Below are 22,286 nucleotides of genomic sequence, written 5' to 3'. Positions count from 1 at the left end.
TCAAAGGTCAAGGGTCACAGAGGTCAACTTATGAAATTCCATACATTGAGATTGTTATCATGATATCTCAAGAACCACTGGAGATTTAAACTTCAAACTTAGTGATAGTGTGTATCACTATAGGAAAACAATCTGATTACATTTTGGAGCACGTAGGTCAAAGGTCAAAGGTCACAGGGCTCATTATGTATGCAAAAACAGCTTGTGATCGCGTTATCTGAACAACCGATTGATGGATTCCTGCCAAACTTTGGTCATGTATGTATCTTGCAGAGCTGATGAACTGATTAGATTTTGGGGTCACGAGGTCAAAGGTCAAAGGTCACAGGGCTCATTATGTATGCAAAAACAGCTTGTGATCGCGTTATCTGAAGAACCGATTGATGGATTCCTGCCAAACTTTGGTCATGTATGTATCTTGCAAAGCCAATGACTGATTAGATTTTGGGGTCACGAGGTCAAAGGTCACAGCGCACATTATGTATGCAAAAACAGCTCGTGATCGCGTTATCTGAACAACCGATTGATGGATTCCTGCCAAACTTTGGTCATGTATGTTACTTGCAGAGCTGATGAACTGATTAGATTTTGGGGTCATGAGGTAAAGGTCAAGGTCATGCGGCTCATTATGTATGCAAAAATAGCTTGTGATCGCATTATCATTAGAACAGATTGATGGATTCCTGCCAAACTTAGATCATTTATGTATCTTGCAGAGCCAATGAATGGTTCATAAGATCAAAGGTCATGGGCTCATTATGTATGCAAAAATAGCTTGTGGACGCATTCTCATTAGAACTGACAGATGGATTACTATTTAACTCAGGAAATCTTGCAGAGCCAATGAACTGAGTAGATTTTAGGTTTATGAGGTCAAAGATCAAAGGGTCATATATGTTTATGAGAAATTGCTTGTATTCACGATATTCTGAGAACATGTTAATGGATTACAATTGAACTTGAATTTGAAAAATTTCTTCCGTTTCGGTTTGTAAAATTGCTCTATGACGGAGGCATCATTTTCGACTGCGCGCAGTCGAATTCCATCTAGTTTTTTTTTTTTTGTAGAGCAAATTAAGCAATATTTCATTGGGTTTTATGCACTGTAAGAAAGAATTGTATTATGTACATATGATCTGTATATATATATTTATAGATTTTTCCATATTGGGCAAATAAATCTTTGTTGTTACGTTCACAACCCTCATGGTTTTTCTATTTTTAATTGCTAGAGAGCACCTGACGTGATGTTTGCTCCCACTGACCACCGTGTACCTCGGATCTACATCCCAAGGAAGGAATGCCCAGCTACGTTTTCCCAGCGACCCCAGGACTATGCAAACACACTCTTCATCGCTCAGATCATCGATTGGCCACTCATCTCAGCATTTGCAAAAGGGTAAGTAGTTATTCCACTTCGTAAAGAGACAATTACATAAACAGTAGGCTTGCGGATGCACCATGTGAGAGAGAGGGAGGATTGAGGCACATGGTACATCCGCAAGCCTACTGTATATCTACATCACCATGCAAGCCGATACTTACAAGCAGCAGACAATTACATGTCGTACTCCAAAATGTAAGACTAGCTTTGGATACAGACATAATGAAGCTTTTTATCCTCTTTTTTTTCTCCTACTCATTTCTCTATGTAACTCATTCTAATTCTATCCCTCTGCGCCCCGGAATAGTTTACTAGATCGATGGCGCATAACAAATGGGGTACGGTATTATCTTGCCCTCAGATGAAAATGCAAAAAGGAACAGGAATCTAAATCAAGCATAAAGGATCTACATGTAAAGTGCAGGTTAAGAGAAAAAGCTGTGATTGGCTGCCAAATATTGTTCCATTATGCCATTTTTTATAGTCAACTCTCTCCAAAAGGATATTAGTTTATTACTCTATATTGCTTTCACAAGTATTCTAGATGTTTCATAGAAATTAGCCATACATTTAACTTTATATCTTGGATGAAGAATATGAAATCTCTCTAGTTTTCTCTCATCCAGTATGCCATTCTACACTATTTAGGTTTAAATTAGACATCTGGATATTCTAAAAACAACACCAACAACCAAACAACAATCTAATGTAGATGCCATCAATGGCGTAGTGTGAGTCTTCCTACATGCATCAAGGAGCCACTGGTATATGGGGGGGGGGGGGGGGGTGTTGTGGACTTACCTGGTGAAAGAAATGTTAATTAACAAGGCCAGTGATTAGAGAGAGGGTATGGGACAGGGTCCTATTATCTCCATTCTATATCCCTTTCATTTTTTAGGGGGGGGGGGGGGGGAGGGGGTGTCATACATTGTGCCCCCAAAGTTACTTGTATTCAACTGCATACCACTATATAAAGTATGAAAATGCAAGCCTGTGGTGACAGAGCCCTGAACAGGATATGTACCAATATATTGTCTGTTTGGAGCCAGAAGGGCATTGACTCGTATAAGAGTTAATGATCTTATGACTCTGAACAGGCGATACAGAGACTCATATGTGTATTCCGGAAGTATTTATAAAGAATAAAAAGTAACCTGACTGTTCCCAATGAGTAATTTCAGCCTCTCCCCCCTTTTTTTACTTTCTTACCTGTAGACATTTGCTCTACAGTATTGGACAGGCGGGGGAAGTAGAGGCTGAAACGACAGCTATGCTGATTGAGCATGGCATCGACAGTTCTGAGTTCACTACTGAGGTAAGTCTATCTCACCACACGTAGGGGTACAGTTGTGGTCTAGTGGATACGTCTCTGGACTCTGACTTACAATAGGTACAGGGTTCAAATCCCTGCCACATCACATACATCCTTTGGCAAGACACGAAACTAAAACCCAATTGAGTTCACTTCTGAAGTAAGTCTATCTCACCACACGTAGAGGTGTTGTGGTCTAGTGGTTTCGTCTCTGGACTCTGAATCACAAGGTACAGGGTTCAAATCCTGCCACATCACATACATCCTTTGGCAAGACACTAAACTAAAACCCAATTGAGTTCGCTGCTGAAGTAAGTCTATCTCACCACATATAGAGGTGTTGTGGTCTAGTGGTTTCGTCTCTGGACTCTGAATCACAAAGTACAGGGTTCAAATCCCTGCGACATCACATACATCCTTTGGCAACACACTAAGGCGCCACGGATTTATTCAACTGGCATTCGGAATGCATGTAGAATGCCCTCTTCAGAATCTATTGTTCTGTTAATCCACATTCCAGAATGTACCTAGAATGTACCTAGAATGCGGTACTTAACGACTTAATTGGCGCATTGTGGGTGCATTCTGGAATGCTCCATGAATAGGCCATCCAAACAAAGGCGAGATCGATCGGCAGCGACTACCTTCTTGATATTGCGTGCCGGAAGAGTTTCGATATAGAATGCACCATAAGAATTGATAGAAATCAACAGATATTTAATTGGTTTCGCTTCTGTCTCTCCCGCGATCGGTCGCTCGTTGCATTTCTCGAGCGCAGGTGATAATGGACTTACTTTGATTTCTTTCCGACGGCTTAATTTTTGTCATAAACTCCGGTAACATCATCGATATTTAATTGTTTTCGCTTCTAGCTCTCTTTCTCTCACTATTTATTTCTCAAGCGTCGGAGATATTGTAATTGATTTTCTTTCTTTTCTTCAGCTTATTAAAGATGGTGAAGAGAGTAGAAGAAAGATTGAGAAAGAATGAAGACAGATTTATTATGACATTCCCGCCAGGCCGCCACAAATATGTCCTGAGTCGGCGCTCTCAGAACAAAGGCGCGTAACAGTGTCAAATATACGCGGTGTTTTGAAACGTTGGTGTTGATTGACACGATGCCTCATTAAAGATGGTAAAAAGAGTAGGAGAAAGATTGAGAAAAAATGAAGAAAATATTTTGCATGAAAATGCGGATGAATCTGAATGATCAAAATGAGAGGAAGAAAGAGGATGCAAGAGATGGTGGGTGTTGAAAGATCGGAGGACTAATGAAATGATACATTTAGATAAAAAGCGAGAGTGGATATTTGTGGTGATTACCATCTTATTTTAAAACTTTGGGGGGGGGGGCAGGGATGGGGGGGGGGGGTCCGTCTTTTTCTTTTGGCCAGGGAGGAAGCAGCCTGGCCCCGTTGCCCCCCCCCCTCCATGAGTCTGCGCATGAAGGAAAGCACATGCTTTAATGTAAACCTATGAAGTATGTTGTTTCATGTAATCTTATTCCTAAACCGAGACGGACATAATTTTCTTTGTGGTCTGTACTTATGTTGCGTATCATTTTGTTTAATTTGTTACATCACTTACCTCATCTACCCTCTCTATCTTTTTAAATTCCTTCTCTTATAAATAATGATTTTTTTTTGTGTGTGTGTGTGTGTGTGTTTTTTTTCTTCAATTATAAATAAAATATGACTTACGGAATTTCATAAAAATTGTAGAGGGTGTGCTTATTTATAAATAAAATAATGACAGATTTATTATTACATTCCCGCCACTACTATGTCGGCGCTCTCAGAATAAAGGCACGTAACAATGTACGCCTGTTTTAAACTTTGGTGTTGATTGACATGACCCCTCATTTTAGATAAGAAGGAGACAGTGTTCATTCGAGATCTGGATTTATTATTATTATCGAGAGAGAGAGAGAGATTACAGGTGTAAATTGGCTGTATGCCTATAACAATTCTAAAATGTTGGATTATTTTGTAATACACAAATGTTTTTGTCATCGGAAATAATTGCTCCTCACCATTGACCACGGTTGCAACAATGACATTCAAATAATGACATATTTATTATGACATTCCCTCCACATGTCGGCGCTTTCAGAACAGAGGCGTAACAATCGTAAATATCGCGGTCTGTTGGAACTTGTGTGTTGATTACAACATTTCCAAGATACAGTCATCAATCCAACTTTCTACTTCATTCGTGCCTTTTCATCGTACCCACAAAAAGATCAATAGACATATCAGAATCTCGATATTTAATTGCTTTCGCTTCTCTCTCTCACTCTCTCATCACTGCCCCTATTCCGTTATCCTGTTATCCTTGTTATAGATAAAAAGCGAGAGTGGATATTTGTGGTTACCATCTTATTTTTAAACTTTTTTAGGGGGCAGGGATGGGGCGGTCCGTCTTTTTTTTGGCCAGGGAGGAAGCGGCCTGGCCCCGTTGCTCCCCCCCCCCCTCCACGAGTCTGCGCATGAAGGAAAGCACATGCTTTAATGTAAACCTATGAAGTATGTTGTTTCGAATAATCTTATTCCCAAACCGAGACGGACATAATTTTGTTTGCGGTCTGTGCTTATATGTTGCGTATCATTGTTTAGCGCACACTATCCTACCCCCCCTTTTTTTTTCATCACCTTCCTCATCTTCCCTCTCTAATTTTTTAATTCTATCTCTTTTTTTTTCTTCATCAATAATAAATAAAATATGACTTATATCATATTTCTCTACGGAATTTCATAAAAATTGTAGAGGGTGTGCTTATTTATTCCAAAAAAAAAAAAGAGAAGGTCATATATAGATCAGTAGAGAGTGGGGGAGAGATGATAACTGAGTGAGAGGCGAATTGGAGAGGATGAGGGAAAGAAAGAGGATGCAAGAGATGGTGAATGTTGAAATATGAGGTGGTGAAATCTGATTTTAGTCTTTTTTTATATATATGAGAGTTAAAAAGATTTCTTATTTCTTATTTCCAATCTAAATAGTCCGTATGCTCTAATAATTTAACAATGTTATCTCACGCCAACATGGCATGTGGACAACAACATGACACGTGCGCAACAACGACATACCAATAATGACAGATTTATTATGACATTCCCGCCATAAGCAAGTCGGCGCTCTCAGAACAAAGGCGCTTAACAATGTCAAATATACGCGCGTTTTAAACTTTGGTGTTGATTGACATGACGCCTCATATTAGATAAGAAGGAGACAGTGTTGATTCGAGATAGAGATGGATTAATTATTATCGAGAGAGAGAGAGAGAGATTAAAGGTATTACAATCCTAAAATGTTGGATTATTTTGTAATACACAAATGTTTTTGTCATCGTAAATAATTGCTCCTCACCATTGACCAGTCGCAAAACGACATTCAAAATAATGTCAGGTTTATTATGACATTCCCGCCACATGTCGGCGCTCTCAGAACAGAGGCGACTTAACAATAAATATCGCGGTCTGTTCGAACTTGGGTGTTGATTACAACATTTCTAAGATACAGTCATCAATCCAACTTTCAAATCCCCACCAATCTTTCGTGGTCGGGGGAAGGAGGTGGGGAGGTGGGGGAAGGAGGTGGGGGGGGGGGGGGGGGGTAAGAGGGGGGGGGGGGGGGGGGGTAAGAGCATCATCCATTGATATTTGTTTGGTTCCTATCTCGTGAACTTAAATTGACAGTCGTAATGGATAACACTAGGTCTGAACCGTGGAACTACGAGACGTCCGGTAATATGAATACATGTATCTAAAAATGGCACATAATAGCATAACAAAATATCGGCCTTTAGACTGATCCCGCACCGTAATGTGCCCCTATAAAGAAATACGGGGTTCTCGAGCGATTTCGGTTACATCGCAAGTAATGGAAAATTTGGCGGTGCTTTCTACTTTCATTGCGCCTCATTCAGTCAATTTCGTGATTCTTTTTGTAAATATAAAAATGAAAGTTCAGACTTTTTTTTTTCTAAAGATATAAGTAATGTTCATCAATACGAAAAATAAGGTCTGTTATTTTTGAGGGAAATTGCCGTCTTATTTTGCTGAAGCTTCACGTCTTTCCTTTTCAATACACTCACGATACAAATTGCGTAACATCGGTCGATACCTCCATTCATTCCCCCATTGTCTATGATTGTCGTGTGCTAAAGCTCGGCCGATTATCAACCGAGCCATAAATAATAGGCCTAAGCCTTCGTTTTACATGGGTTTTCGACACATTTTGTAACTATATTCTGACCAACATTATGCCATGATCTACACTAAATGCCCTTTCTTTTAAATGTGCAAATCAAATATAGGACTATTTGGGGGAACTTATGCATTTTGAAATGAACATTGTTTTATTCTCGAAAACAAAAATAATATTTACTTTGAATACTTTCGACTTTGTTTCTCATAATTAGAAATATTCATTTGTCGTGTGCCTTACCATATTACAATCTTACCACTATTGCCTAAATATATTTTATGGAATAAAATGACACACAAATCCCATTTATCAGGATAACCATTTAACAGCTAGACTTGTTTTGGTTATCCCTCGTGAGAATTCAATTTATTTGTCTTCGTCTCCATCTGTGTTCTCGTTCAACCTATCCTGTCAATAAAACTTTGTTAATCTTCGTTTCATGATCAGTTCTGTAGATGGCATGTATACATGAAATGATGATGATGATGGCGATGATGATGCTTACAATATTGTAATAGAATAGTAATGATAATAGACATTAATTTCTTCATCTTGCACTCGCTTTTCTTTATTGCCAGAAAACTTCTTTTTTTTTTATGTTGCCTTGCTTTTTTTCCCCCTTTAACAATGGTAGCATATTTGCCCAGGAAAATTCTCATATTCGTGGCTATACCTATAACTCAAACCTGCTCAAAAATGGTTACATGCCCTCGTAAAGGTACATAAGTTAGAGTGGTTGTTTGTATTGTCATGTAGCTTGACCTACGTTTGGGCCTACATCCTCTTCTTTCAACACGGTAATCTTCCAGAGTAGTTACACCTTTACATTCGTTTGTTCCTCTTATTGTGGGATCCGGTCCAGGCAGCTGAGATAAGCGTTTCATAATAGAGGAGGTCCATACATGAATGATTCGCTAAATTGATCAAGTTGATAACATGAAAACTGTATTGTCAGAGTTCCGACACTGGGGGAGAAGAATTACCAAGTCAGGGGTCGGTTATTTAATGGCTGTTTTCACAACCCGCAAAGGCCTTTGTTTTGTTATCTGTTCTTGTTTATCGGATCGTTTTCAAACTTTTATGAATGTTTTCCACTGATTTGTTTTGCTTTCCTTTGAAGCAAATTTCCACCACAGGATTGGATTGCCCATTTATTTTAATTAAGTACAATATATAAATGCCAAGTCTCAGATGTTTCATATTCCATTCAATCTTTCGGGGAAGGGGGGGGGGGGAGCATCGTTTATCGATATTTTTTGGTTTCCTAGGAACCAGTCGTAATGGAAGTCGATGTTAATACAGAATAATTATGATGTTCCCACTGAGTAAAATATGTCCTTTGCCTCCACCGTTAAATCGTTTCCCTTGCATTTATTGAACGGGTAGTGTAATTTACTTGACACGCAGTTGATTTGAACGAAAGCAAAATGGCAACAACAACAAAAGAGAGAGAAAGAGATTGATGATAGTTTGACCGAGTTTAAAGAATTTGAAAATACAAACAATTTATTTTATATAAATGTAATCCTTTTCGAGCGGGAAAATACTTGTATTAGAACTCGTTCGTAGCGTCAAAATTCATTTTACCGGGGAAGAAATAAAGCGGCCGCAACTTTTTTATGGGAAAATGGAAACGTAATACCAAGATAATTTTGTCCTTCAATTAGGAGACAACGTGTTTCCGCTGTTATCAACTTCAGAAAATCAGAAGTTGAGAGAACGAATGTTATACCTTGTTTAAAAAGATAAATAAAAATAGCTCTTACTCCTTCTAAAAGTGCTCCGCGCTGTCTATATAAACCGATACTTATTCATATTCCAACACTATGTCGGCAGAAATTTGAAAAGACAAACAAGTTATTTTATATAAATGTAATCTTTTTCGAGCGGGAAAATACTTTTATTAGAACTCGTTCGTAGCGTCAAAATTCATTTTACCGGGGAAGAAATAAAGCGGCCGCAACTTTTTTTATGGGAAAATGGAAACGTAATACCAAGATAATTTTTTCCTTCAATTAGGAGACAACGTGATTCTGTTGTTATCAACTTCAAAAAATCAGAAGTTGAGAGAACGAATGTTATACCTTGTTTAAAAAGATAAATAAAAATAGCTCTTACTCCTTCTAAAAGTGCTCCGCGCTGTCTATATAAACTGATACTTATTCATATTCCAACACTATGTCGGCAGAAATTTGAAAAGACAAACAAGTTATTTTATATAAATGTAATCTTTTTCGAGCGGGAAAATACTTGTATTAGAACTCGTTCGTAGCGTCAAAATTCATTTTACCGGGGAAGAAATAAAGCGGCCGCAACTTTTTTTATGGGAAAATGGAAACGTAATACCAAGATAATTTTTTCCTTCAATTAGGAGACAACGTGATTCCGTTGTTATCAACTTCAGAAAATCAGAAGTTGAGAGAACCAATGTTAAACCTTGTTTAAAAAGATAAATAAAAATAGCTCTTACTCCTTCTAAAAGTGCTCCGCGCTGTCTATATAAACCGATACTTATTCATATTCCAACACTATGCCGGCAGAAATTTGAAAAGACAAACAAGTTATTTTATATAAATGTAATCTTTTTCGAGCGGGAAAATACTTGTATTAGAACTCGTTCGTAGCGTCAAAATTCATTTTACAGGGGAAGAAATAAAGCGGCCGCAACTTTTTTTATGGGAAAATGGAAACGTAATACCAAGATAATTTTTTCCTTCAATTAGGGACAATGTGTTTCCGCTGTTATCAACTTCAGAAAATCAGAAGTTGAGAGAACAAATGTTATAGCCTGTTGTGCGCCGCGCTGTAGTCACTTTGGCAGGCATTTGAAATCACGCAATTCTGATTAATCGCCAGCGTTTCGGGCATGCTTTTTAATCGCCCAATTCTCAAAAAGTCGATGCGATTTGCGCCTTTTGCCTAGAGAACAAAGGCGCATTCCAGAATGCATTCCAGAATGTGCGCATTCTGGAATGCCCCTTTGTTCTCTAGACAATAGGCGCAGGTCGCATCGATTTTTTGAGAATGTGGCTAGAATGGGGACATTCCAGATACATTCCAGAAAGATTAACAAGGGCATTCCGAATGCATTCCGAATGCCAGTTGAATAAATCCGTGGCGCCTAAACTGAAACCCAATTGAGTTCACTGCTGAAGTAAGCCTATCTCACCACATATAGAGGTGTTGTGGTCTAGTGGATACGTCTCTGGACTCTGCATCACAAGGTCCAGGGTTCAAATCCCTGCCACATCACATACATCCTTTGGCAATCCTACCTCTTCTTTGATGTAACAAGGCCTAGAGAAATTGTCGCTAGAGTACTTGTACAGAAGGAAGAGCTGGACAATATCCGCCACATCAAGTATCTGTCAAATCTTGATTTGCATGAGTCGGTGAAAGTTGAGACATTTGCTTCTTGGGATTGACTCCTCAAATACTCCACCTCTCTACTGTAATATGTACCGTGATGAAATGTAGGCTTCCTTGATTTTAATGTTCAGTCTCCTTTCCCGTCTGGGTTTATATATATATATATATATATACAGTCAAACCTGCTTTAGTGACCACCTGTCTACAAAGACCACCTGTCTACAAATGCCATATTATTTGTTCCCCTTGAAAATTGTTTCTAATTGAAACGTGTACTAAAGGAACCTGTCTACAAAGAGCCCTTTTTGTGTTTCCCTTGGGCGGTCACTGTAGACAGGTTCGACTGTATATGTAGTTTGTTCTTAAACTTCTGGTAACCTTCTGTTGATCTTGCAGGTCCTAGAGGACCTTCCAAAAGAGCGCCCATGGAGGATACCTGCGGAGGAGTTGTCACAGCGACGTGACCTGAGGTCGGAGTGCATCTTTACCATCGACCCAACCACAGCCAGAGATCTGGATGATGCTCTTCACTGTAAAGCTTTAGGAGATGGTGAGTGTATGACAGATGCATATGTCCTGGGGGTTGTTTCACAAAGATTCAAAGTCAAAGTTAACTCCCAAGTTGGACTTAATAATTATGGAGAGCCATTTGTAGCCTTAAAATTAAATATTTCCAAAAGCAAAAATTTGAGTATTTTAGACTGTTCATAAATTCTACATCAAGAACATGAAATATCCTTGATAATAGACAATATGAATGATTTAAATCAACATTTTATGCCTTATGAAATAACTTGTACAAAATATTTTCATAGATGCTAACAGCTTTCCATAATTGTTAAATCCAACTTAGAGATAAGTTCAACTTAGGATCTTTGTGAAACACTCACCTGGTCGACCCAGTGGGCGATATTATCGATCCTACACTTCATGGATAGCTGTTACATGTTTAACCATACATGTATTAAAGGTCAGGCTTTTGGGGGTGATCTCATAGTTGCTGTGGTGGGGTTCGGTTGGGGGGGCGGGGGTGGGGGGGTTTCACCATCCATGGGATCCTAGCTTGGGAGTGACAAATAATCATCATCTTACAGAACATCCTATAATGAATGTTAAATTTGATATCCTTATCTAACCGTTTTTGAAGTATTGCAAGTTAACTATTCGTATTTTCACATGTGACAAATCTGCATTTCACTTCGTGAAAACAGCGACAAATTGACTGTGGTAAACAGACTAAGGATTAAACAGTAACAGTTATGGCAAAATATTTTGAGATAAACGCAGTGCTTTTAGAAGATCATAGTATTATGACGCATCAATGAATATCCTTTTGAAAAACTATTTTCTGATTGTATATTATATGTACAGTACTCTTTCCTTTCTCTTCTGTACATAGGCATCTATGAAATGGGTGTTCACATTGCTGATGTGAGCTATTTTGTGAAAGAAGATACCAGTTTGGATAAGACAGCAAGTCACAGAGCTACTAGTGTTTATCTGGTCCAAAAGGTAAGTACAAAAATGAAAACTTTTGCAATCAAGAGTGTTTGGTTTCAAGTGGAATTGGTGCCTCACAAATCTTATATGTTAAGCCTCGGTCACAAATGCCATTACGAACTGCTACGAACGCCGTACGAATGATTTTCAGACAATGGAAATTCAGGAAGACGATGAAAAAACAGAGATTCGTACGAACCCATCGTTCGTACAAACCTTTGTGACCGTAGCTTAATTGATCAACACATTCCGTTGATTGATTGATTAATTCATTCATTTGTTCCTTGATTAATGAATAAATTAATAACAAAGTATTATATAGCTCTCTTACACATATCAATCCCCTTTTACAGGGCTTCAAATGTATGAATGAATAAATAATCAATGATTATTTATTTATTCATTCATGTATTCATACGTGAGGATACAAATGAGACAATCACAAACAGTGATGAGTCTTGTAATGAAGAGCTGGAATTTTCTTCAATTAATTGCGTTTTTTCTTCAAATTAAACTACTACTACATGTATGTATCAGTTCTTTCAAATAATAACGGTAATATGATATTTGGTCCAATTTAATTTGGCCACAATGCCCAAATAGCCTAATATCATTGAGTCTAATATTAGGGTTAGTCCATCATTTGTTTTTGTTCCCAAGTAATCTTGTCCAAACAGAGTAAATGAAGTTATATGAGGTAGGGGGCCAAGTGGCATTGGACCAAAAGGCAATAAACAATTTCCATGTATCTAAAATCAAGCAAATGTGAAAGTACCAATGAATTCAAAATTTTCCCTATTCTTATTCTCATTATTATGTCTTCTTATTCATGAAGGTAATTCCAATGTTGCCGCGATTACTCTGTGAGGAGCTGTGCAGTTTGAATCCCGATCAGGAGAGACTTACTATGTCTTTTATATGGAGGATGACGGAAGAAGGAGAGGTGAGAATACCAAACTGATCCTTGATGAATGGAGGCATGTGTAACTGATGTAACAATGCTTGTTTTACCGATATTTCACAACATGTACTTTGTTTCTATAAAACCTTTATTTTGCCTGGAGATTTCATAACATTTTATGAAATCAATGATATTCATGAATATGCTAGTAGACTCAGTAGTTAATACATCTATTCACTTTTATAATAGATAATTAAAAGGAAATGTGTCCCTTTATTGAACTGTCATCATTTTTATTCCTTGTCTCAATTCATTTTCTTTCTAGCTGTCTCCTCATTCTCATAAATACTCACTTTTCCCTATATTTTGTCCAGATTACCTTTATGATGTATATATCATAATGTGCGATTATCTTTTGTAATGTATGTTTATTTTGACTATATATCTTTGTGATTTTGTATGTTATTGTATCTAGATGTTGTTTATGATGAATGAAATAAATTTGATTATCTATCTATCTATCTAATAGATCTTGCAAGAATGGTGCGGCCGTTCTGTGATCCGTTCCTGCGTCAAGCTGAGTTACCTTCACGCCCAAGACATGATAGAGAACTGGGAGGAGAAAGGGGACGACATCGTGCTTCCAGAGATCACTAACGGTTTCGGCAGGAACGAGGTGGCTCAAGCTGTGCTCAACATGCAGAAGGTATCTCATAGATTCAATTTCGTATGATCGTTCAGTTTGGTATGATCGTTCATGAAACACACGTGCAATAGTGAATATGCACTGCACGTAGGTCAAGTCACAATGGGATAATGAACAAGACTTGTCAAGCTCCCTTAATAAGCAGGCACCTCAATACCTACATGATTGTTTGACCCTATACATGTACACCCCTCGCAGGAACCTTCGAGCCTCCAGTGACCCACTCCGTCTTACATACAGCATCACACAGAAAATAGCTGGAGATTTTCACTATAACTGCATCTAAATATTGGAATAGGCTACCTTTAATACTCTGGCAATCACCATCTGTCTCTTCATTAAAAAAAGGACTTAAAACATTTCTTTTTTGTAATCCAGATTTTTAGGATTTTGTAAGTTTTCATTTTCATTTTTTGTAGGATTCTTCTTGTTGTAAGTGCTTTGGGTTGCTCTGGGAAAAGCGCAGTATATAAATAATATCTGGCTCATTTTAACTTTACAGAGTGCTGTTATTTTGCCCATGGACCTGTTTTCTCATTGTAGTAAAATGGGAAATAAATGATTTGAAATTGAAATTGATTTGTTCATCCATCAGATCTGTCCTTTTTTTCTTGCCTGACAGATTGCTTCAAACCTACGCAAGAAACGTTTTGATGGTGGTGCCCTACGACTCGATCAAGTGAAACTACAGTATTCATTGAATGCAGAAACAACACTTCCTAATGGCTACTCAGTCTACCAACAGAAAGACAGTAATAGGTAAGAAATTGTCATAATGATAATAATAATAATATAGAGTATTTGTAATGCGCCGACTCCACATGACTAATGTGTTCGAGGCGCAATGGAGAAGAAAAACTACATGTCCACGGAAATACACACAAAAATGAACATCAACAATGTGAAAGTAAATCTACTGGAAAGCCGCTTTGAACAAATAGTTATGTGGGCATTTTTAAAGCATTCTACACTTGAAATATAACAAATATCTTGTGGCAATTGATCCCATAGGTAAGGTCCAGCATGGGCAAATGACCTTTCCCCAAATTTAGTTCTGGAAGCTCTAAATAAAGAGTTCTGGTGATAAAACAAACAAACACAAAGTTATATTCAAAGATGCAAAGAAATCTCACAAATAAAATTGACAAATGCATAAGACCTCTTTTGAAGAAAAAAAGGGGAAAAACATATACAGCAACAGGCTGTTTGACCTTTAATGTTACTATACATGTAGATCTGTGCACTTTTCCTTTTGTAAAGGACTTATCGTTGACATAAATTGTTATTTTGCTGATTTTTTAAATTGTATTTGACAATATTCAATTTGTAGACATGTTTTCATGTATTTCTTATTTTATCTTTGTATCCAGATTGGTTGAGGAGTTCATGTTACTAGCCAACATGGCGGCAGCTCACCGAATCTTCAAGGCGGAACCACAGAGGGCGTTTCTGAGGCGACACCCACCTCCCAAGGAGAAGATGATGGACGACCTAGCGACGCTCTGTGAAAGTCTTGGTCTGGACATGGATGGAACAACAGCTGGAAAGCTTCAGGTGAGGTTCAACAAAAATGTGGAATGCCGGGTAGATTCTCTTAAGCCCCACTGCACTACTTATAGCTACTTGCGCCCTCTATAAAGCAAACAATGCCTCATCGGTGACCATTGATCCCCATGATCCACTTTTTCTTATGTTAATTGAGAGCTGATTCAATGACATAACCACCTGTCAGTGACCATGCAGGGAGGTCGAATCCCTCCTGGCCAAACTAGTGCAGAGGGGCTTTAAAGACATGATCTTTGAAGATTCTTTGTGCATTGCATTATAGTTTGCGTACACAAGGCTTGATGGAATTACCAATTGATGTACATTTACATGTTTGCAGAATTCTGACACAAACACCGCAATTCAAGATCCTACATTGCACTTAACAATTATGGAAAGCCGTGTTGTAAAACTTATTTAAACAGTCATAAAATGTTGATTCAAATCCTTCATATTTTCTATTATCGAGGAGATTTCTCAAGTTCTTGATGTGGAATTTATAAAAAGTCTAAAATACTTAAATTTTTGCTTTTGAATATATTCTTTTAAAGGCTACAAATGGCTCCTCATAATGTTTAAATCCAATTCAGAGTTAAGTTTGACTTAGGAGCTTTGTGAAAGACCCCTTGTTGTTTTTTAAAATTAAGTTCACTCATGTGATTGCTAACACCCGTTATCGGTTAAAGTGTCAAATTTCCCACAATAAAGTGTCTTTAAATTGACAGGCTTTTTTTTTTGAGGGGGGAGGGGATATTTGACGGTATTGCCCCAAAATAATCGCCAAAATTTTAGAAAAGGGCAGTATGTTTATATATATTATATAAACAATCACATATTACCTCCCAAGATAATTAGTATAATTTATTCACTTTGTAATTATTATTATCAATAGACCAGTTCGTAGTTAGCACATGGGTCATATGACCCCAAATATCCACATATCTTTTAAACTTAGATAAATCCAACTTTGTGCCTTTTGGAATAAACACAGCTAAAGTCATGGAAGTAATTCTTTGTTTGCCCTCTTCAAAAGATTACTTCCACCTGTGTTCAATAAAATGCATCACAGGTGCATGCATGAATAATGGTTACATAACTTTCGTGAGCATGTATCCAGTATTAGTCTCAGTGGGTTTTACAATTTTGTTCACGAATGTTCGCAAATGTCATACAGTTTCCTTCAAATTTTTGTTTTTCATCCCTTAGGCTTCTCTGAACAGGTACTGTACATCAGAAGAACAAGCCAAGTGTCTGCTGAAGGTGCTGACTGTCCTCTACTCTAAACCGATGCAGGTGAGCTCAAAAATCCTGTGATGCACCACTTTGGTTTACATATACATGTATATAACCTCTTCTGCGGAAACAACACTTTCGAGAGTGAAATTTGACTTAAAATGCTTGATTTGGGCATGAAATAACTACTGTAGATATCAATGTCATGATAGAGGTAATGGTTATTGTTTCTGGAAGAGAGAAGAATACCTTCATAGTTCAAATGCAATGTTCAAGATTTCTTGGGGGGAGGGGGGATTAGGTTGAGTGGTATACTATACCAATAATACACAGCAGTGAGGGCATTAGTAAGAATTACCCACACAAGGTACCTTTGGAGCAGTCTAACACCCAAGGCGATAGCCGAGGGTGTTTGGACTGTTTTGAATGTGGGTAATTTTTCTAATGCCCAAACAAAATGATGTGTATTATTTGTTTCATAAAATGATGTTTTATAACATGATTTTACTAATGACTGGTCATTAGTAAAATTACGTGTTAAGCAAAATAAATGCATGGCATCCTGGTACTTTTGTGCAAAGCATAAGATGCACTGATATTTCTTGTTAGCACAAAGTCCTTCATACTTCAATAATGTAACTTAGTGACTCAACCTTGCTGAAAACTCTCTATGCTTTATGTAATTATATTTTTCTGCAAAAATGCAATATTCTGCAATATATGTATATATTTTTAAGGAGATTTTAAATACCATATCATGTGTAAACAAATCTTATAATCTTGATTATCTTGATTTTGTTCTTATTTCCGTTATACAGAAAGCGAGATATTTCTGCTGCGCGAGTCTAGAGGATGAGGAAATGTATCGTCACTATGCACTGAACGTACCGCTGTACACTCATTTTACATCTCCCATCAGAAGATACCCTGACATACTGGTACATAGAATGCTCGCTTCATCTCTCGGTAAGTACACAAACAGAATGTGTATTAAGATGGATAGATTCTCCAATATTAAGTCCAGGCGCGTGTTTCACAAAGATCTGAAGTTGAACTTATCTCTAAGTTGGACTTAAAAATTATGGAGAGCCATTTGTAGCCTTAATAAAATATATTCAGAAGCAAAAATTCAACTATTTTAGAATTTTCATGAATTCCACATTAAGCGCATGAAATCTCCTTGATAAGAGAAATTATGAATGATTTGAATCAACATTTTTATGCCTTTTAAAATAACTTTTACAAAATATTTTTAAAGATGCCAACGGCTGTCCATAATTGTTAAGTCCTACTTAGAGATAAGTTCAACTTAGGATCTTTGTGAAACACCCCCTAGGTGTTGGCATGATATGATGTCACAGAAAGTGATGAAGAAGAGAAGGTTTGTGATTTAAATCCATAGTTCAAAGATGAATAGATGCATCAAATATGGATGGATGGATAGATTAAGATATCTAGAAAGGAGAGAAAAAGAGAGAGTGAGAGAGAGATGGATATAACGATAGATTAATTAAAAAGATGGATATATCAATAGAGAGGAAGAGGCAGAGAGAGGAGGGAACTATAGATAGAAGGATGAATATATAAATAAAGAAAGATCAGTAGAAAAAATTAATAGACACATGAAAATGTATAGTGTGAGTGTGAAAGAAAGAGAGAAGAAAGAAAGAAAGAAGGAAAGAAAAGACCCATCGGTTATTATGTAGATTTTTTACACATAGACTTCAATAAACGGGTGTGGCCCTTTGGGGGGGGGGGGGGAATTAAAGCCTGTCTGCACTAGTTTGGCCAGGGGGGATTAGACCACCCAGTGTGGTCACTGACAGGGGGTTATCTCATCAACTCAGCTCTCAATTAACATAAGAAAAAGAGGATCATGGGGGACCAACAGGCACCACTTAGGCATTGTTTTCTATTTAGAGGGAGCAAGTAGCTACAAGTAATGCAGTGGGGCTTTAAGTTAAAGTCTCAACTCGTGTATGGAACTCATGTATGGAAGTTTATCTTATTATACCAGCATGTGGTCCTGTAATGGAAAGAGACCCAGAGAGACTGCAGAGGCAAGCCATGAGGTGTAATGATGCCAAGGATTCAGCCAAGGAAGTGTCGGATAAAAGCAGTGATCTCTTCTTCTGCCAGTTTGTCAAGGTTGGTCAAATCATTGTTTTGTTTTGGTTGTTTAAGGTGGAGTGATATTGATATAAAATTAAAGATAATCATTAATTGTCAGCTTATACTGCAATTGAAAATGATCTTTGAACAACTGGTAGTAGCCTTATTTTAACAAAATCTGTGTTCATGTTTTTTTCATGCCAGCCATTGTTCTTTTTGTCTGTATTCATATTTTACTCTCTTTCTCCATGTATGTCTGTCTCTCTCTCTCTCCCCTTTTCTATCCTGCTTTCTCTCCTTATCTCTTATTTCTTTCTTCTCTTATTCATCTCTCTATCTTTCTCTCCCTTCCTTATTCATATTGCTCTCTTTCCCTCTCATTTCCCCATCTCTCTCTTTTGCTTTCTATCTATCTGTTTCTCTATCTGTTTTCCTGTCTGTCTCCTCTCTCACTTGCTTTATTTGCTCACTCACATTTTATGTCTGTATCATCTGGTTCATATGTTTATGGCGTTCCTTTTCATTTATTCTTTTTTTCTCATTTGATACCATCATATCTATCTCATATACATGTATAATAGGATACAACAAACTCTTTTGTCTTTCTTGTTTGATTCCACAATAGCTAAATATATGTATGAAACTTCTTAAATGGACAATTTCTTTGAAAGCTCCTAAATGCTAGCCATCATGATTTCACCATGAAACAAGGTTCATAATAAACCTTAACATTTTGAAAACAAGATCCAACTTAGATGCTGCTTATAAGTATCGGCTTGCATGGTGATGTATATATACAGTAGGTTTACGGTTGCAACATGTGTGAGAGGGGAGAGGATTGGGGAGTCCTGAAAAAGACTGTCGGTAATCTTTCTTTCTTGAGTTATCTAACTTGCAATTTTCTTTTCATTCAGGAATGTGGACCTCTGGTTGAGAAGGCCATTGTCATGGCAGTGCTAGATCGCTCATTCGATGTCCTCATTATCAATCTTGGACAAGTGAAGAGAGTCTACTGCAATGTAAGTCAATACGTACTTTCCTTAAAGGGATAGTTGAGTTCTTGTTTCAGACCGCAAATACCTTCAAAGTGTATGGTTATTGCTCTTTTTCTTATTTAGCACATTTTTAGTGCCCTTTTAGGACCTAAAATTGCTATGAAGGTAAATTTAGACCCGAAATGCATGAAATTTAGCCAATACGATTATACCAATTCAGCTCTACTTTCAAAAAAATATGGTGACTGTTAATTAATTAATTACTTAATAATAACAATACACGGGCCAGCTGGTCGTATAACCAACAAAAAAAAAGCCAACAAAAAGCAAACATCTGCATTGGCTGGAATATTTCCTACAAGGCGCTATTTCGTTTTTTCAATGGCTAGTTCAAATTATTATCTAATATTTGGGGTGGTACACAAATATTAGAAATGGGCCACAAGTTCTGTCTTGGGCTATTTATTAAGAAGAACTGACCCTTTAAAAAGTTCATTGTTATAATTCCTCACTTAAACCATGAATGAATGCTCTACAGTCTCTTAAAAGCAAGATCCTGCTAAGATCCAAATGGGCCACACGTTTCGCTGTGACCATGATTTGTGGAATAGTTATTGGGGATTCCATTAAACTTTATTGTGAGCGAACTGTAGGGAACTGTGACACATTATGCATAGAAGTTCCTTAGAAAGTATCTTTGAAAGTTGTTATCATTTGTTGTGTTTTTTGTTTTATTTTATATTAATGGCAGGCTATACCTTTGAAGAAGTTAATTGCAGTTCCGATTGCAAAGTACTATGAGCTAACCCTGGAATGGGAGGATGAAGCAGGGTCAAAGGGCGTGACACAGGTCATCAAGATGTTTAGTCAGGTCACCGTGGAACTCACAGCCGACAGAATGCCTGGGAAGTATAAGGTAGGACAGGGGTGTTTCATACTAGGGCTTGGATGTATCTTTCCTGTTGAGCTCTGTTTTATCTCATTCAAATATGACACGGTAATCTGCCTAGGAAGAGAGTGCTATGGTGAAATGAAATGACTTACAGAGTAGCTTTTTTTTCTTTCTTCAACTTCATGTGACATTTATTTATGCATTAACAAATGATAAAAAAGAAGATGAAGATTTTGTGCATCATTCAGAAACTGCATAATAACATACATAACCCTTGAATACACAAATCTCCATTAATGTCCCTTCAGTAATTTCCTTATTGTCATGTATTCCTCTGTTTATGTAAATTAGCGTGCTGAGTGGATGTAACAAACCCTTCCATTTTGATGAGCACATTCGGTATTGTCTTTAACAATCGTTTTCGTTCTTGTAACTATTAAATATACTTGTACTTGCTTATTTTGTTAGTTTGTAAAGCGCAAAGAGAAAATTCTGTTTATTATGCGCCCAATAAATCTATCTTTATTATTATTATTATCATTATCACTTCCAGGACAGGATTTATTTGAAGGGCTAAATCGATCACATGTTCTTCAAATTGGCAACAATACTATTTTTCTTTTATTGCTACATTGTCCTGATAAAAATATATATTGTCTATAAGAACAATATTTATGTGTACAGAGTGCCAATTTTGATAGAAAATGATGTCACAGAGCCTCTCAATTTGTTGCCAATTTAATGAATTGAAAGCTTATTTTCCCTTTTAAAATTCCTGGCATGAAATGCACTATGGTCATGCGAGAAAAGTGGATGCAGAGTATGCAGAAATGTTTGCTCTTTTACTCATGTATCTGGGGGGTGTTTCACAAAGACTTGGATTGACTTTAAGTTGGACTTAACTATGGCAGGCCGTTCATGCCACTGTTTGCTCTCACCATTTACTGGCAATGGTGTCTCAAGGGATGTACAAATCATGGTCACACATCTACAGAATTTAGCTTTTTTGAAGGAAAAAATATTATCTAAAGATCATAATTGAGAGACCAATGGTGAGAGCAACCAGTGGCATGAACAGCCTGTCATAGTTAACTCCAACTTAAAGTCGATCTAAGTATTTGTGAAACATTCCCCTGGTATGGTTTTTTGGCAATCTGAAACAAAAGTTATTGAGCCAAACCACAAAATGTGGAATGATTGTCCCGAAACGGTTAACAAATATTTTTTCATTTCTTTTACCCTTTTTCCCCCTTTTTCAGGCTGTGCTGCAAAGGCCGTGCAACTCGTCATAATTGGCAACCAACTCACCCGTGAGGTAAACCTTGCCCGTGTTTATTTAACGCAGCTACAATGCATATGCTGCACCTTGTACAGGTTACTCCCGACAATCTAAACAAATGATGCCATACCCTCTGTCATTCTGACATTTTATGTACTCTTCTTGAGCCCATAGAAGTACGATTATAGCATGGTGATGATAATACAGTCAAACCTGCTTTAGTGACCACCTGTATAAAATAACCACCTATCTACAAAGACCACATTTTTTTTGTTTCCCTTGAAAATGGTTTCTCATTGAAACATGTACAAAAGTAACCTGTACGTAAAGACCACCTGCCTATAAAGACCTCTTTTCTTGTCTCCTTTGGGTGGTCTTTATAGACAGGTTTCACCGTAGTAGTAATAGCAAATACCCTGGGCAGCGTTTCTCGAAACCGTCATAAGTACAAGTTCACCGACATCCCATTGACACGCGTGTATTAAGTTTAACACGCGTTTCAATGGGATGTCGGTGAACTTGTACTTATGACGGTTTCGAGAAACGCTACCCTGATGAATTAGAGTATTTGCAATGCATCAACTTCATATCACTAATTTGCTTGAGTCTGTTCTTAAATTAAACCTTGAAGAAGAGAATTACATGCATAATTTACAAGATTTTATGGTATGTCTTGAAATCTGATATTTGATCTGATTGATTTTAAGGTATGACACCACATTCAATGATACTGCCAATAACTGATTTGTTTGTTGTTACTACATGACATGTAATCAGACATCTAGAGAATTACCCTGAGGTTCTTTAACCGATTGCCCCTGGGAATTGGGTGCTTCGTGTATCCTGCGGGAA

At 37.4% G+C, this 22,286-nt stretch overlaps 1 protein-coding gene across 3 annotated transcripts in view; it reads left to right on the top strand.

Moving 5' to 3' along the window:
* LOC576737 (DIS3-like exonuclease 2) overlaps nt 1–21,648 on the top strand; it is a 31,979-nt gene extending 10,331 nt beyond the window's left edge. For all 3 annotated transcript variants that reach the window (XM_030981759.1, XM_030981753.1, XM_030981761.1), the window contains exons 12-25: nt 1,233–1,399; nt 2,600–2,699; nt 10,668–10,821; nt 11,671–11,783; nt 12,607–12,714; nt 13,202–13,378; nt 14,001–14,137; nt 14,749–14,932; nt 16,130–16,216; nt 16,975–17,122; nt 18,174–18,304; nt 19,183–19,287; nt 20,015–20,179; nt 21,415–21,648. In XM_030981759.1, coding sequence (XP_030837619.1) covers nt 1,233–1,399; nt 2,600–2,699; nt 10,668–10,821; nt 11,671–11,783; nt 12,607–12,714; nt 13,202–13,378; nt 14,001–14,137; nt 14,749–14,932; nt 16,130–16,216; nt 16,975–17,122; nt 18,174–18,304; nt 19,183–19,287; nt 20,015–20,179; nt 21,415–21,447 — 1,809 coding nt within the window. In that variant the 3' untranslated portion in view covers nt 21,448–21,648. The remainder of the gene's footprint in view (nt 1–1,232; nt 1,400–2,599; nt 2,700–10,667; nt 10,822–11,670; nt 11,784–12,606; nt 12,715–13,201; nt 13,379–14,000; nt 14,138–14,748; nt 14,933–16,129; nt 16,217–16,974; nt 17,123–18,173; nt 18,305–19,182; nt 19,288–20,014; nt 20,180–21,414) is intronic.
* The last annotated feature ends 638 nt before the right edge of the window (nt 21,649–22,286 follow it).

This window comes from Strongylocentrotus purpuratus, unplaced genomic scaffold (genome assembly GCF_000002235.5).
Source record: "Strongylocentrotus purpuratus isolate Spur 01 unplaced genomic scaffold, Spur_5.0 spur5_contig_822, whole genome shotgun sequence".
NCBI lineage: Eukaryota > Metazoa > Echinodermata > Echinoidea > Camarodonta > Strongylocentrotidae > Strongylocentrotus > Strongylocentrotus purpuratus.
Note: the sequence above shows the minus strand (reverse complement) of the source record. Positions and strands in the feature narration are given on the sequence as shown.